At 34.1% G+C, this 16,916-nt stretch overlaps 3 protein-coding genes across 5 annotated transcripts; all 3 read left to right on the top strand.

Annotated features, from left to right (window-relative positions):
* Window positions 1-3,062: 3,062 nt before the first annotated feature.
* On the top strand, window positions 3,063-4,595 carry LOC142542509 (mitogen-activated protein kinase kinase 4-like). Its single transcript, XM_075649173.1, has one exon. The coding sequence runs from the start codon at window positions 3,325-3,327 to the stop codon at window positions 4,369-4,371; it is 1,047 nt and encodes a 348-aa protein (XP_075505288.1). The 5' UTR covers window positions 3,063-3,324; the 3' UTR covers window positions 4,372-4,595.
* A 2,514-nt stretch (window positions 4,596-7,109) lies between these two features.
* Window positions 7,110-10,422, top strand: LOC142541436 (vacuolar cation/proton exchanger 2-like). Of its 3 annotated transcripts, XR_012819341.1 has the most exons (12): window positions 7,110-7,276; window positions 7,636-7,898; window positions 8,006-8,073; window positions 8,176-8,204; window positions 8,603-8,796; window positions 8,947-9,159; window positions 9,334-9,471; window positions 9,580-9,696; window positions 9,774-9,827; window positions 9,935-10,051; window positions 10,136-10,310; window positions 10,362-10,422. XR_012819341.1 is itself a non-coding variant. In XM_075647970.1 (11 exons), exons 1-11 carry the CDS (start codon window positions 7,240-7,242, stop codon window positions 10,238-10,240), a joined length of 1,335 nt encoding a protein of 444 aa, XP_075504085.1. In that variant the 5' UTR covers window positions 7,110-7,239; the 3' UTR covers window positions 10,241-10,387. The 3 variants fall into 3 exon arrangements, 2 of the variants coding, with proteins under 2 accessions (XP_075504085.1, XP_075504086.1); XM_075647970.1 differs by having other exon boundaries at window positions 10,136-10,387; XM_075647971.1 differs by having other exon boundaries at window positions 7,156-7,172; window positions 10,136-10,386.
* Window positions 10,423-11,065: 643 nt separating this feature from the next.
* On the top strand, window positions 11,066-15,701 carry LOC142542508 (uncharacterized protein C630.12). The gene is made up of 13 exons (XM_075649172.1): window positions 11,066-11,407; window positions 11,854-11,913; window positions 12,027-12,205; window positions 12,797-12,932; window positions 13,339-13,435; window positions 13,814-13,873; window positions 13,959-14,059; window positions 14,193-14,227; window positions 14,327-14,384; window positions 14,486-14,560; window positions 14,648-14,802; window positions 14,903-15,169; window positions 15,250-15,701. The coding sequence occupies exons 1-13, from the start codon at window positions 11,276-11,278 to the stop codon at window positions 15,473-15,475; spliced, it is 1,581 nt and encodes a 526-aa protein (XP_075505287.1). The 5' UTR covers window positions 11,066-11,275; the 3' UTR covers window positions 15,476-15,701.
* Window positions 15,702-16,916: the final 1,215 nt, after the last annotated feature.

The raw sequence follows: 16,916 nt of genomic DNA, 5'->3' as shown, positions 1-16,916 counted from the left end.
ATTTAGGTTTTAAAATTACAAATTAACATTTATAACATATTATATTTATTTTTTTAAATAATTTGCACTTCCATAATTTTTTTATAACTATTTATACAGATCATTTTTATATGTTTTATATTAAGCTTATATATTTTTTAAACAATCATGTTATAAAAAATAATTTAATTTTGATAAAATATTCATAATATAATAATAATTATATAAACACATTATTAGTGTGAGTATCAAATTTTAAATAATTGAAAGAAATCAATTTTATATAGCTTAAGGATATGTTTTTCATTTAATTAAAAATTAAGCATGGAAGTAATTATGTTCAAAACACTAAAATTTTTGCTTGTATGAATTATATACTTTATTTCTAACAACTCTCTACTTTAACTTCTGGTCAACTTCAAAATAATATCTAAAATAATCACTTTTGATACTCATTTAAAATTTAGGGTTTTGTTCCAGCAGGAGATAGCAGTCCGAATGCTGACCTCGGATTTACTTTAGGCCTGAAATCACGAAAGGGGCCGTTAGAAGGGGACCAAGAGGGTGTCCTGGCGTAGCCTCTACGACGCTCAAGTTAAAGACTGAGAATATAATGAGAGAGTAGCTAAGGGTGATGCTGAAAGTCAGTATAGTGAATTTTTGAATTAGACACTCAAATATGGTATTTATAGGAGGATACATGGGCCTGTCATGGGTCTTCTATCTTGGCTAGGGATGGACTGGGGGTCCAAAATCCGGCTTGGGTCTGATCTTGATGGACCTGTTCATAGGATATCAATTTTTAAAATAAGCAAAAACTTTCTAAAACACACCATTTGTGATCCTAGCCGATGATATGCACATGTTTAGATATAATTGATCTTAGAATAATACCATTCATTATTATGAAAAGAATAATTTAAAACTAATTTTTAATAATAAAGATGATCATATTTAAAATTAATTTAAACGCTTTCATAACGTAATAGACCAAAAATGGGTAACATCTAATAGTTTAAATTTAAAATCTAAAATGACTGATTGGTCTGCTCAGCAAACGTACAAAATGGTCTACAGGTTCACACTTGGGCAAAGACGACTTACTTTTTGGAAGCAGAACCCCTCATCTGAAAAAAAATATCCTGCAAGTTCAAAGGTAGTCAAAGATTCCACTCTCTCTCCACCTGAATCGACGTTTGGTACATAAAGCCACGATTTGATACTTGGTCCAACCAAGAAAAACCTGGGAATTTTAGAGCTTTTTACCACGCGATAGGTCAGCGAAACGTGTAGCTCCCCCCTTTTTCGGTCATGGGAGGTGGCTGGCGACCATTCTCCCATTCACGAGCCTTCGAGCTATGAACAACCAAAATCATTCATGAAGCATATGATTCTTCTTGCTTTGCCTACTCTCGTCTAAGGCTTCCAACTCTAAGAGACTCACTATTGCTAATGCGAATAAAAAAATATGGATGAAATGTACAAATCCGGAAGAGTTTTAAAGTAAGTTATAAAATAAATTAGGGATTAAATTGTTTTCGATAAATTTATTTAATAACCATCTCGATATTATGAAAATTATTTTTACAAAACATAAAAGAACGACTTTACAATAATGATCTCATGTAATATTTTATGAATGAGCTCATTAAATGATCATGTCCAAACCATGACTTTGAACTCTTGGCCCATATCTAACCAAAGCATGTGTCCGCGATGGACCTCATATGCTATTTTATATGCACCAAGTTTGAGAACCTCGTTCATTCCATTCACTATATTAATTCTTTGTTGTCACTTTAGCTGCTATCTTATTTATCTTCACTGTCTTACTTGAGTATCAGAGAGATTACGTCGGAACATCCTCTCTTCACTTTTTTAACGGTCTTTTTTATGATTTCAGGTGCAAAGTAGGTCAGATATCTGAATTTATGTTAATCTCTTCTACCAGAATCGAACTTTATATTTTTAGTGAGTATTATCATATTTTATATAGACATAGATAGTATTTAATTAATATATAACATAATATATTTAACATATAATAAATAAATAACAATATAGTAATAAAAAAACTCATCGACCCGTTTCTTGGAATTTCGAGCGATCATTATAAAAAAATAAATTCGACAAAATTCAGGAAATAGTTCGGAGAAATCGTATAAAAGGCGTTTGCATTTTGTGAATAAATTCTATTAGATCGAGTCACAAGCCAGCACAGAGCTTAATTATTGGTTATATATATATAATAATAAAAAATACCTAAAGAATTAAAGCTGACGTGTTTCAAGACGATCCTGGAATTGGCAGTAGCTATAGCCCACCATGTGTCTTCAAACTTATTTTTTATATTTTTTTTATTTTTTTGAGTACGAAAAAAGTGGATTTGAACCTTATTTCAAGAGAACGATGAGAAGTCTGATCTCTTATTTTTTCAAGTATATGTTTTTTAATTAATTTCTGCATTTCTCAGTAATATTATTGTACTTAAATTCAAAATTTAATAAGTTCTATGCTTAGAAAAAAATAAATCTGATTCAGTTCTACAAGTAATAGATTATTATGTGATATTTTAATAGATACAATATGATTTAAAATTTTAAAACATGTTATTTCAACTAGTCATTGATACATGGATCGATTTAATAATATTATTAAATATAGTTTTGATATGATGTATATCGGTTGTGCATATTTTAAATAAACATCGATTATGTGTTATTCATATATTAAATGACTGATTTTGATATATTTCATTACATTCAATAAGTGAGTGTCATATCATCCATTTTCACATAAGTGTGCACGATAAGTGTGCAATATATCAAAAGTAAACTTAATAATATTATGTTTGACATTATTTAACTCTCACAATCAAAATTTATTTATTTTATCGATGATTTATAGTTTATTCGATATCAAAATATCGATTTTAAATTAGAAAGTAATTGTGGCTCAATTATGACAAATTTTCCAACATTTTAATTTAAAAATAAAAAATAATAAGATCCAAGAATAACAAACAGTCCCGCTAAAAAAACAAAATATAGTTTTCTGGAAAAATATTAAACATGTTTTTATATAAGAAAATAACGTGGTGACAGATAAGAATCAACCCTTCTTCCTCCCCTCTTCCGCCTTCGTTTTCCATGGATTTTGTTGATTTTCCTCTGCAAGCAATTCTTTATTGTATTCAAAGTCTTCGGATGATTCGCCTTTTAATATTTTGAGTGGCGATAATTCAAAAACCAGGTGCTGTATCGCGGTAAACACAACAAACCCTCTTTTTTTTTTTTTTTTTTTTTTTATCGGATTCGAGAGCTGTTTTTGGGCTATTAACAAAGTATGATGAGACCCCTTCAATCTCCGCCGACCGCCACCGCAGCCAATCGTTCCAACCGTCGTCTCCGTGACCTTACCCTCCCTTTGCCCCAGAGAGACTTTTCTCTAGCTGTGCCTCTCCCTCTGCCACCCAGCTCCGCCCCTTCCTCCGGCTCCAGTGGTGGCTTCAACTATGCTGATCTGGACCGCATCAGCCGTATCGGCAGCGGTGCGGGAGGAACTGTGTACAAAGTACTTCATCGACCCACCGGCAAATTGTACGCTCTAAAAGTGATATACGGCAACCACGAAGAATCGGTACGGCGCCAGATCCTCCGTGAAATCGAGATCCTCCGCGACGTCAACAATACCAACGTTGTCAAATGTCATGGCATGTATGATCAAAATGCCGAAATTCAAGTTCTCCTCGAGTACCTTGACAAGGGATCTCTTGAAGGTGCGCAGATCCCCCATGAACCCACTTTATCCGATCTCGCTCGCCAGATTCTCTCCGGTTTGTATTATCTCCACAAGCGTAAAATCGTTCATCGAGACATCAAGCCCTCCAATTTACTGATGAATTCCCGCGGAGATGTCAAGATCGCTGACTTTGGCGTGTCTCGAGTTTTAGCTCAAACAATGGATCCCTGCAATTCAGCTGTTGGGACTATAGCTTACATGAGCCCGGAAAGAATCAATACTGATCTTAATCATGGCAAGTACGATGGTTATGCAGGGGATATATGGAGCTTGGGTGTCAGCCTTCTTGAATTTTACTTGGGTAGATTCCCATTTGCTGTTGGGAGGCAAGGTGATTGGGCTAGCCTTATGATTGCTATTTGTATGTCACAGCCACCAGAGGCACCGGCCACAGCTAGTAAAGAGTTTAGGGACTTTATTGCTTGTTGTCTTCAGATGGATCCCGCTAGGAGATGGACTGCTGGCCAGCTTTTGAGGCATCCTTTCATTATGCAGCATGCCTCTCCGGGAAGCAACGGAAGTGGAATCAATCAGGTGCATCAGTCTCATCAATCATTACCTCCTCCACCGCCACATTTTTCATCTTCTTGATTAGTTATATCTAATTTTGTTCTTGTTACTTGTTAACTTTAATGGGGTTGCTTGAAATGAATTCTGTAACTTGTTAGGCCGCGTTCTGCATAGTGGGTTACGGAGTGGTGTATGTTGGGGACTCTCACGGCTATGAATCAATCTTGTCTTCAATGATATATTGATAATGTTGCATTATAGTAAAAAAGATATGAGCTCTATTTTCGGCTTCATTTCGAAGTTTCCGTGATGCATTTTACTATTTGGAGAAGTGTCCGAGTACCCTTTTGTTGGATTGATTTTTCTTTTTACGTGAATCTGCAAATTCGCGTGATTGGCCTTCTGGGGTTCATCTCGTGCTATTCAATTCAAAATGAATAAAGTTATTAGATAAAAATGCTACTTTTGGGCCTTTTTCTCAATAATGTTGGCATATATCTACGTTTCAAATGTTCATTTAATCTGTTATCGCATGAATAGATGACTGGTTTGATTATTTTGTGCATGACTCTCTTTATGATGGATCGATATTAAGCTAAAAGGCAGAGGCTTGGTTGCACATCTTCCATTTCCTCTCTTCAAGTCCTTGTCTTGTCTTGCTAAATAGACTTTTGGATGTTTAGTTCGTATCTTCCATGTTTTGCTACCATCTTTTCTAGATTGTTTGTGTAGTTGTGGTGGTGCTTAGTTTAGTGCTTAGTTTAGTGCTAAAGTCTGATAGCCTTATGATTAGCTTTGGCCATAGGGTAAGATTTGCTTTTTTTGTTTTAAAAGATCCTGTTAGCTAGTTTGGAGGAAACTTTTAAATCTTTCACCTTTTTGCTTTATGCAAGGACATTCCAATAATAAAGCACAGACCAGACATGTGATCTTTGTATTGTTAGCTTTTATTCTTGTTTCTGTTTTCTCATTGATTGTCCATACATGTTACTTTGTCTATCACTATATGATCAAGATTGCATCGGCCTTTCTTTGTACGGGAGGATTGGTTAACATTAGTGTCACATGTGACTGTGAATACGATCCATCCAACCATTTTATATGAAGTTTCTTGGGATGTAATTTCAACGACGGAGACCAAAGGGAAAAATAAATTCGGGATTTGGTTTGACAAGTTCACCAAAACAAAAAAGCTGAATTACACGGGACTTTCCTCATCAATTGACTAATTTTACGTCGTGTGTGAAACCGAGCAAGCGGTAAGATCCATGCATTTCTTACCTCATTGAATTCGTCATACAATCTCTCATCAACACTTTCATACTTTTCACCAGGATATATCAATGTGTAATCAACTAATCGCTTATCAATACTTGCATATGCGTATGTAGCAAAATAATTTCGGAGCAAACCGCGCGAAATTTCGAAATAATTGAAAAATTACATCCTATATGTATCATTTAATTGTAAAGTGATTAATGAAAACAAGTCTTCCCCCCGCTAGACAAGCGCACATCTATAGACTAATTAAATACGATTTTATCACCACCAAGTCCATTATAGACTTGTAGTTGGGATTATTAGTTATTACTCTTCAAATCACCCGATAAACTATTATAATATATATAATTTGAATTATTGGGGATTGGTTGCAGTGGTAGCTCTGTCAGTTTTCCACTGTTTCACAAATATAAATTTTATAACATATATAATTTGAATTCTATATTCCTCCATTCTTTTCTTATCATATCTCCTCATTAGGAATAAATATGTATTTTTAAATCTATTTTTGTAAAACCTCAATCAATAGGGGGGGAAAAGGGCAATTTTAAAAAACCTTCTTCATTTTTTGTTGTCTTTTTGCCCCCCCCCCCTAAAAAAACCATAGCTTAAAAATCATTTTTTAACTCAACAGATGTTAAAAAAGAAACAACAAATCTTGATTCAAATTAAATTTTACAAAAATTATATTCATGAAAACATAATTTTAATTTTAGTAAAGGGTAATCTTTATTTACAAACTCATCCGAAAATCTAATTGTGCTAAAAATGATTCGAATAAAATTTTTAAAATTAAAATTTCGATAATTTTTCGAATTCGATGCAAAAATAAAAACAAATATATGCGTGGGATTATTTGTTTATTAATAAATTCAAGAAAATTGTAATTTTAGTTCTATAAGTTAACTTTTTTTGAGTTTTATTCATGTAACTTGTTAATGTTTGGTTTACATATAATAATTTGGATTTTTTGTTTTAGTCTTTTAGTTTTACCAGAAGTTACTAGACACATTGAATATTATTTATTTGACATTGATGGTTTCCTACGTAACTAATGTAGTGAGAATAAATTATATTGCACACATTAAAATAAATATAAACATAAACAAAGTGAATAAAAAATGACACCAAATATTTCAAAATCAGAGACAAAAGCTTGTTGTTTTTATTTATTTTTTCATAGATAGATTTTAGTGTATATAATATAGATTTTATTCTTACTATATGAGTCATGTAGAAGATCATCAATATTAAATAAACAATATTTGATTGATTTAATTACTTGAGGTGAAAAAGGATAAAACCAAAAAAATAATTCAATCGACAAGTTATGTGAATAAAACCAAAATATATCAAGTTACCGTACTAAAATTGTAATTTTAGTACTAAATTATTGCTCTTCTTTGAATATTATTGTCTCAAGAAATATAATCACGTTCACTCTAGGAATTAAAGTTTTTTTTTTAACTTATTATTGCAACATAAATTTTCAAATCAAATTAATTATGACACATTAATCGCTTTTTCTTCGAAATTTCGTCTTCTTACACGGGCTTTTGTTTCTGAAATTACCTCCTCCTTTTCTCTCGAAGACAAAAAACGTATCTGACATATATAATTCCAGTTTTTGTCTAGCACGACTTGCTTCTGTTGCTTGTTCTCGGGTAAATGACTGCACTGGAACAGTGCCACTTACAAATTCAAGGTAGAGGCTTACTGGTTATCAGGATTCCTAGTCGTTAACTGATGCTCTAGAGTTATGATCGAGTTTTACATGGAAGCAATTGGGGTACACTAACATAAATAAGCGGTTAACTGCGATAAATAACTAAAAGAAACCGGTCTAAGAGTCCTGATAGGATTAGGAGTCGAGTGTTTTAGTTGAGTTAAACACTCGTGTTGTAGTATAGATAGGATTCTTTTTGTTCTGTTTGTATATAAATATACTTGATAGGATACAGCACGCAAGAAACAGTTGTCCAAAATTCTCTTATCTTTGTTTGCATTCAAGTTTTTTCTTATGGTTCAGTATTGGATTGTTTCCATAACTTTTTTTACTCTCAGGAGATTCACTCGGTTTGGCGATGGGATCTGTACATGAAAAGGTTGAAGTCGAATCTGATGAGGAGATTCCTTTGAGAGAGTCGCAGACGACGGATAAAATACAAAGTTTTAATTTTGACACCCCGAGTACTTCACAATATCCAAAGGTGAATAGATTCAGCCTTCTGAGGAGTATTTACGTTGTGTTGATTAAAGGGAAGATTAACTTTTTGCTTCCTTTTGTGCCGCTAACAATAATGCTGCACTATCTGTCGGAAAAGCACGTAAGAATATAAAAGGCGGTAATTTCCCTATAGAAAAATAATAATTCTGAAAATCCAGCGATGCTATTTTTTAACTTGATGTGATTTTCGAATGCAATGTGTTGTAGGGATGGATCTTCTTTTTCAGTTTACTCGGTATTACTCCGTTGGCAGAGCGCCTTGGTTATGCGACTGAGTACGCACCTTATCCTCAAGTCGAATTCGACTTTTCTCTGCTCCACTTTTTTCCCTTCTCGTTGAAAATTTTGATGTTTTTCTTGATAAAATTGTGTTGTAGGCAACTCTCTTTTTACACAGGGCCAACAGGTACCTTTTCTGGGTTCACTTTCTTTTTCTCTGAAGTATTAATCTATACTAATTTATTCGGATCATGATGTTTAGAAGCACAACTTCTTATTTTATGATTCCTTTTTGGTATAGTTGAAGATAGCATAATTTTCATATAGAACTTCAAGGTTGCACGCTATCTCGTTTTCTTAGTATTTTCTCTTTATCATGAAGAAGTCCTTATAGTTGAGAGAATGATTTGAATAGTTACTTTGTCTGCAACTGTAACACTGGCAAGTGGCATCGGCATCTACCCTTTGCTAGATGCATGCAGATTCATTGTAAATAGTCTTTTAATGCATCTTTTTTACTATATGCTTCCTATCTAACATGGTTCTCTCACCCTGTGGTGCTCTCTTCTGTTGTTTAATCTACAGTGGGAGGCCTTCTGAATGCAACATTTGGAAACGCTACCGAAATGATTATATCTATGTATGCTTTGAAGAATGGGATGATTCGGGTTGTTCAGTTATCATTACTGGGTTCCATCTTGTCAAATATGCTTTTGGTGCTTGGATGTGCGTTTTTCTGTGGTGGGATCCATCACCAGAAAGTCCAGAAGTTCACTAAGGTGGCTGATTTTCGTATTTATCAACACATTGTGAATGTCCAATTGAGTTGAATTGTTGTCAATGTGACCAAGAAGCTGTTTTTTTGTTCTGGTTGAGAATTTAATACCCGAGCTTGAGAGAAATTTCTGATGCGTGTGAGCTTATTGCAGGAAACCGCCCTTGTGAATTCCGGATTATTGTTAATGGCAGTTATGGGTTTATTGTTCCCTGCAGTGCTGCACTTCACTCATACCGAATTGCACAAGGGAAAGTCAGAGCTTTCTCTTTCAAGATTTAGCAGCTGCATCATGCTGGTTGCTTACACTTGCTATATCTATTTTCAGCTAAAGAGCCAAAAAGATCTCTATACTCATCTGGATGAGGTATGCAAATATGTTTTAATCCTATTGGAAGAACATTAACGTTTGTAACTTGAAAGCATGTGAAATTTTGAATACTTGTCTTACTTTATATAAAATTATGAATGTTCTACGCCCATTGAACATGCGCACAATGTAGTCCAAGATCTAATCATATTGTCCTGAATGTTGTTACAGGTAAGGGAATCCAATGAAGAAGAAGACTCTAATGAGAATGAGGAACATGAGATTTCCCAGTGGGAAGCACTTGCATGGCTTGCTATTTTTACTTTGTGTATATTTGTTTTATCTGGATATCTTGTCGACGCATTACAGGTATTGTCGAGTACCATGCAATCAAAAGTTCCAAGAATTATAAGGACCGAAGAAAAGATGATCAAAGTTACTATGTTTTTTTTTTGCTTCTTTTTGTTATATTTCTAGGGAGCATCTGATTCAATGAACATGCCTGTCGCTTTTATTAGTGTCATTTTACTTCCAATAGTGGGAAACGCTGCAGAGCATGCCAGTGCTATCATGTTTGCAGTGAAGGATAAGCTAGTGAGTGTCGAAAACACCAGTGAATTTCCAGCCATTGCTTCGATGTGGTTCTTTACAATTAATGTTTCTTTTTCCAGGATATTACCATCGGAGTTGCTATTGGATCATCTACTCAGATATCTATGTTTGTGGTAAAGCCTCCTCTTCCTTTTTAATCGAAATGGAGCGACTTCTTGTGATCTTTCTTTGTTCTCGTCGGTTGGCAAGGTTATGACTGTTGAGTTTGAATAATTGGCAGATTCCATTTTGTGTAATTGTTGGATGGTTTATGGGAAAGAGTATGGATTTGAATTTTCAACTCTTTGAGACTGCTGTCCTATTCATCACGGTTTTGGTCGTGACTTTTATGCTTCAGGTTCGTCTCTTGATTCTAATGCTTATTAGTTCATCATCACTCGAGTTATGAATTGGCCAGTCTGATTATACAGCTTTGATGCAGGATGGTCAATCAAACTATTTCAAGGGGCTGATGCTTGTTTTGTGCTATCTGATCGTTGGGGCTAGTTTCTTTGTGCACATCGATCCATCAAATCGTGGGTCTTGATAGCTGAAAAGGATGTGTTTCGTAGAATACAGATTTCTTATTTTATTGTTATTTAACAAGTATTTTAGTGGTACATAAATAATTATACAGAAAAATTTCATATTTAACTTAGATTTGTAAGATGGGATTTATCAATGTCCTATACATCCGCCTAACCTCTGCCGTAGCTGGTGCAACTTAATTAACTGTTAATACGAGTTAATTTTGTAATCTAACTCGATTCATGAAAAAAATTGAGTAGGTTTCACAGTCTCACGAATCTTTATATGTGAGACGGGTAAACTCTATCGGTATTCATAATAAAAAGTAATATTTTTAACATAAAAAGTAATATTTTTTTATGAATGATGCAAATAAGATATTCATCTCACAAAATACGATCCATAGATCGTCTCACACAAGTTTTTGTCAAAAATATTATATTCTATTTTAAATATGAATCGACACGTCTCATGAAAATTGCCAAATTTGTTGTATTTTTTTGAATTTTTCTAAATTATGTGGATTTCAAAGTCTTTTAATGTGTTATTTTTGTATTTGTAACCAGCATCATAAATGGATTTCAGATATTCCTAAACTGAGGTCGTTTAAATTCTCTTTCCTATCTGAAAATTTTAAATTTTGTAATCTAATTATTAAGTAATCAATTTTAAATAAATATATTTTAATTCAAATCCTACAACCTATTAAAAATTTATTATATTTTTGACTTCCAATGAAATAAGCAATCGAACACGTAAATAATTTGTTTAATTTTGATTTAGAAAATTTAATCAATGTTAAGTTAGTAGTTTAAATTAATAAACTCCAACGTTCCAACCCCGACCGGATTTGTTGGGTCTGTTCATTGGTTGGAGAGAGAAACGAACAGAGTCACATGAAAAGTCAAACCCAAGTGTCCTGTCCAGGAAATAGTTCAGATTGGGGGAAACTATGAAGAAACGTATGGCTGAGGTCATTATCAGATGAAGAAATCAATGAAAGGTGAAAATAAGTGAATGAATTGATCTCGTAGTGGCACAAGAGAGGGGGGAAATGTCGAAATTGACTCTGTTTCTAAGCATGGTGTGGGCTCTAAGCTTGTTGTATGGAGAGTGGTTTGCATTTTTGGTACCTTCACTGTGGACTTGTTCGTGGCCGCATCTTCATCACCAGTCGCTTCCTTTGGTGAGAAGCCACTTCTAAAGTTTGAATCTTGATTTGTGGTTAAAGTTTCCGGATCTTACTCCATTGATAAGTTGTGTACTTTTCTCAGTGTAAGTTGAAACAGGTGAAATAATTTTGTGCGTTGTTCTAAATGTTGCTTATGTTAAAGATTTGTTCAAAACTGTTTTAAATTTGCTTCTGTAGTTCATGCTTATTATTTTGGAGAGGAGCAATATGAGACTTAATTCAGTATTAATTACCTTTTCGTATTCTAGTGTTAATCGTATATCCAGACGAAGCCTTCATCGAGTTTCATTTCAAAATAATTAATAATGTGAAATTTGCACCTGATCTCTATGTTTCATAGTTGCTTTGTTCTTAATTACTTGAGTATTTGTAGCATATGCTTATATTGTGTGAAAAGGAGCAAACATGGGTCTTATAGTTCGTATCTATGTAACCCTCAGCTGAATGGAGTCGATGACCCGAGTAATTTTGTCAAAGTTGTGGTCATTGCTGACCCTCAGGTAAACTGTTATGATAAACACAAATGTGGTTGTCTTCATTTAGTTTGGTGGGAATTAACTTCGTCCAACCTATTTAACTAATTGATGTTGATATGCATTTTTTATGATGATAGCTAATGGATAGAACCTCCCTTCATCTTGCTCCAAAATCACTTGCTCTGGAGATCGCACAGTTCTATACTGATTTGAACATGCGCAGGGCATTTATCTTATCCATGTTACCCTTCAATCCAGATGTCATTTTGTTTCTTGGTGATTACTTTGATGGGGGTGACTTCCTGTCAGATGAAGAGTAAGTGTAATTTCATATATATGTATATATGAGAAGGTTAATCCTAATTTTTTTATGAATAAGTTTCCATCGATAAGAACTCAAGATATGTGGGTTTTATGTTTTAAAACCAGGACCTTCTGCTTTTATTTTCTTTCAAACAAATCACCTGTTTCTAAGATTTAAAACCTTTCCACATTTTTGTCTTGCTCGTCTATTTGCTCTTCATGCCTGGCAAATGTACGACAGAGAATAATTTTTTGTCAAGCTCTGTTTTATCAGTGTTTTTGTACAGATTTCAGGTTGTTGGATTCATTTTGTGTTCAAATGAAATTGTCTCAACAACTCTTAATTGACCCGGACAGTAAAACCAACCTTGGTCTTTTTGATTGAAGATTAGAAAATAGAGTTATCACTCTTTGATTCCTAGTTCTGCATGAAAAATAATTATTTTTCTGAAGTTTTTTTTCCTTGGATGATTTATGATGCATAACTGATGAGATGATATTTATTTGTCCAATTTCTTTTACATTTTTGTTATGGATGTTTACAAAACTTTATTTTGGGTTAAGCATTAACCTCGATTTCTTCTCTTTGGGTGTATTGAGATAGTTGGCAGGATTCTTTGAGCCGTTTTAAGCATATATTTAACCTGAATATGGCAAAACGAACTTCGAATATCAAAGTCTACCACCTCTCTGGAAACCATGATATTGGCTATGCAGCTGTCAATTCTCGAAAGCCAGATGTACGTGAATTCCTACTCCATTAGTGTTTATTTTTACTGAAATGTATTTATGTAGTTAGAAATTATGATTAAACAACGTATGTGTACATGGTCTGTCTCAGTGACAAGTGTACTATATCCTCACTAGTTAAATCTTCTCCTTTATATTGGCAATTAGGAGCGACCAATCTGATATTTTACTTTGGCTTTTCGCATGACTACAGCACATTATTCTATATGTTCTTCTGTTATTGCAATTTTCTTATGTCAGAGCCAATGTGGAGAATATCCTTAACGTTCTGTTACGAACTGTCAAATGACCATCTGATGGATTTAGTTGAACCCATACCGAATTTCAATATTTTTAGCATTTCGTCCTCTGAAGGATGCTTCTCTGTTTCTTATGGTCAGTTTTAAATTGTTGCAGATTATCAAACGCTATGAGAGAGAATTTGGGGTAAGGAACTTCAAAGTCACACTGGGAAAAGTGGACTTCATTGCCGTAGATGCACAAACTTTGGATGGTTAGGACTATACTTCATTCTGTGATATATTTCCATTTGTATCTACATTTGTTACGGATTTGGTTTCCATAGCAGCATATTTCATATTGAAACAAAAAAAGACATCTTTAGGAAAGCGGCATAACTTTTGTTGATCTGACTTCGGTAAGTGAAGTTTGAGTTTTCACCCATACAACTGAAGGATAATATTCATCATTGTTGAAAGTAATGGAAGATGTCCATCAATCTTGAAAATACAAACCATGATCACTGTTGGGATTGGACTTGTTGAAATATTCTGCTGCAAGGATGATAAAAGTGGTTCAAAATTCAACGTGAATTCAAAATTTTTTACCATCTACCTCAAGCTAGAGAATAAAAGCCATGTGTCTGTTACAGGTCATCCACAAAGTGACCTCACATCAGCCACCTGGAATTTCATCAGAAACGTCTCTAAAGGTACTCTCCGACTGCAGGTTGGAAATATTGTTGAGTTTATTGAGGGAAGAATGTATGTACCTATAAAATTGTTGCATTTGTATAGATATTAACTCTACTCCAAGCGTTTTGTTGACCCATATCCCTTTATATCGACCGGATCGGTCTCAATGTGGCCCTCATCGCTCCTCGGCAATTATCAATCAGGTATTTACGTTTATTCCTTCCATTGCCTTTAAAAGATGACATGTTTCAGAAATATGCTACATCTTTTACTAGAGTCTGTTGCCACAGCATTATTCTGCAGTTTGATCTCTCATCCTTTCGTTGTTTATTACAGAGAATGTACCGGGCACGCCATACTCAAGAAATCATGTGAGTCATTTTTTCCTTTGTACTAGCCGTTTGTACCACGTTTAACTATTTGGGGCTTCATTATTTGATTCAATCTTGTTGGTTCATTATCTGGTACAGGTACCAGAATTATATCACTAAAAACTCAACGGACGACCTTATGAACTTGATTAGACCCGTATGTATTTTTTTTTTCTTCCTCAATTCAAGTTATGGAAAAAATGATGCAATACTGTGTCATGTTATTGAATGTTTGAGAACAAGTTTGCGCTTCTATAGGCACTGGTCCTCTCCGGTCATGATCATGATCAATGTACAGTTACCCACATATCTAAGAATGGGCCAGTAAGTGAGGTATGATCTCCTCGTCCTTTCTTTCCCTACCATGCATAATCCGTGATGAAATTTACGATTGTTTTTATGTTTTTTGCAAATTTCCAGCATACTTTAGGAACTGTGAGCTGGCAGCAGGGAAACTTATATCCTTCCTTTATGTTATTATCAGCCAGAAATTCCATATCAAATGGAACCACTCCAGATGATGCTGTATTAACTCACCTATGCTTCCTTCCTATGCAAACACACATTTACATTTGGTAATTTTGGTTAGCTACATCTGATTTTTCTGCTGTAATACTCTATTATTTTTACCTTAGATGCCACTTTGAAATTCTATATGTATGGTAATTGTATCAGGTATTTATCACTCTTTGCCATTACCCTTGTGATTGCCCTTCTTGGGCCGGCAAATGAAGCTCTCATTTTACGCAAGCTCGGTGCTTTAATAGGTTGTCTCCGAAACCTATTTAACCTCAGCAGTTTTTTAAATTCCGTGAAAGAGAAAAACGAAGATGATAATTGTGAATATGAAGAGATTTGGGATGCAGAAGGATCAATGCACCTAATCAAGAAAACCTCAAAGGCTACCACAAAACCCTTAGACGAGAGAAACTCGATGGAGAGGTATGCCAATACGCATCTGAAATATTTTCCATATATGATTACTTGTTTTAATCAAAATGTATTTCTCCTACCATATGCAGGGGCAATGCTGTTATGAGGTCGGTAGCAAGGAAACAGACCAGCCCGGAAATTGATGTTAGTATAAATGTGGAATCGGATGTAAAATTACCAACTAGATCAATCAGATCAAAGTGGCGAATGATAATCTGGAGACTGTTGCGAACCTTTCGAGTACTTGTCATAGTTGCAGTCATTAATGTTCCACTTTATGTACTGCTGGTGTTTAAAGACTGGATTGACAAATAACTGGATATGACGCCTGCTATGTTCATAATACAGCTGATAAATCCAATTGTTGTAAGAATTTAGGAATGAAAAGTTGACAATTGTAGAATTCAAGTCATCTGCAGGCAAATATTTGCTCTAACTTTTCAAGACAAGCATCATTTCACAATTTTCCTTGACTTGAAAAATACTTTTGTTGTAACATTATATTGGAGCATTTTTAAAGAGTTAATGGAGCTTCAGATGACGTGGACTTTATTATTTTCCTTCATCTTTCTGCACTCAACTTTCTCCATAGTTGTTCATTCTTATCTATGACAGACCCTTGAAAAATTAAGAACATTGAATACTAGAACTATATATCTTCTGCCGATAATGACTCGTCCGAATAAAAACCTGATACCTCGTTTGTCGAATTGAAATTAAGTAGTTGGATTAGGTGTTAGTTATTGTTGTTAGGTGATGATAATTTTGAATGTTATTCTTGAGGATGCAATAATATTTTTGCTGACAAATCTTGTTAGCTGAACAGGGGACAAATATAAGATTCTAACCATCTGGTTTACGTTATGTTTCTAATTGTTTATATTCCTTCCTCAGACACACAGACTCGCAACTATGGCGGATGAGGAGAAGAATATATCAACTCAACAAAAACTAAAATAATGATTATAAAATAATATATATATATATATATATATATATTAGTGATTCATTGGTCCATATACAAATTGAGCATTAATTCATTTTATTTTTGTCCAAAATTGAGAATAATGCTTGGTCTGAGTTCAACCCAGGATAATTTGACGGTAGTCAAAAATATTTCATGAAGTAACATTTAGTACATATCTTGAAGAATTCATGAAGCAAGATTAGAATGCAATAACAACATTAAACACACATACATAAAACATTGAATTATTGTCTGTAGTACAACAACACATGCAACAAGGAACAAAACTAAACCCCTCCAATTTATTTCTTAACAATAACAATATTATTATGCATCTGAACTTTTTTTGCTTCCTAGCCAAGACCATTATTCAAACAAAAAAGGGAAAACTAAACACGGTCCACATCAACGTAACATTCCCTGACCATATCATGACTCCATATCTGCCTGCCATGCGCGCTGCTCATTCACCACTTTAAGTTTTCCGTTCGATTTTCATTCGAAATCCCCAGTAGATATTTCTGTATCGTTAGCTTCGATGTTAAGAAGACAAATTCCTTTTAAAAAGCTTCAACCAGCATATTACTCTACATATATATTGCAAATCTTTCCTCGGCCAAAAAAAAAAAAACCTAATCAAGTAGGTTAAAAAAAGATGCATTTCAAGGAAAGATAAGCCATATATACTTATTTGAGACTATCATGCACAAAAGAAGCCATCGTGGGAAAAAAGAATCTGGACCCCTCTAACCGGACTAATCTATACACGAAGTCAAACAAAAGGTAGGA

Source organism: Primulina tabacum, chromosome 4 (assembly GCF_025594145.1).
Source record: "Primulina tabacum isolate GXHZ01 chromosome 4, ASM2559414v2, whole genome shotgun sequence".
NCBI lineage: Eukaryota > Viridiplantae > Streptophyta > Magnoliopsida > Lamiales > Gesneriaceae > Primulina > Primulina tabacum.
The sequence above is the reverse complement of the archived record's forward strand: the minus strand, read 5'-3'. Positions and strand labels throughout refer to the sequence as shown.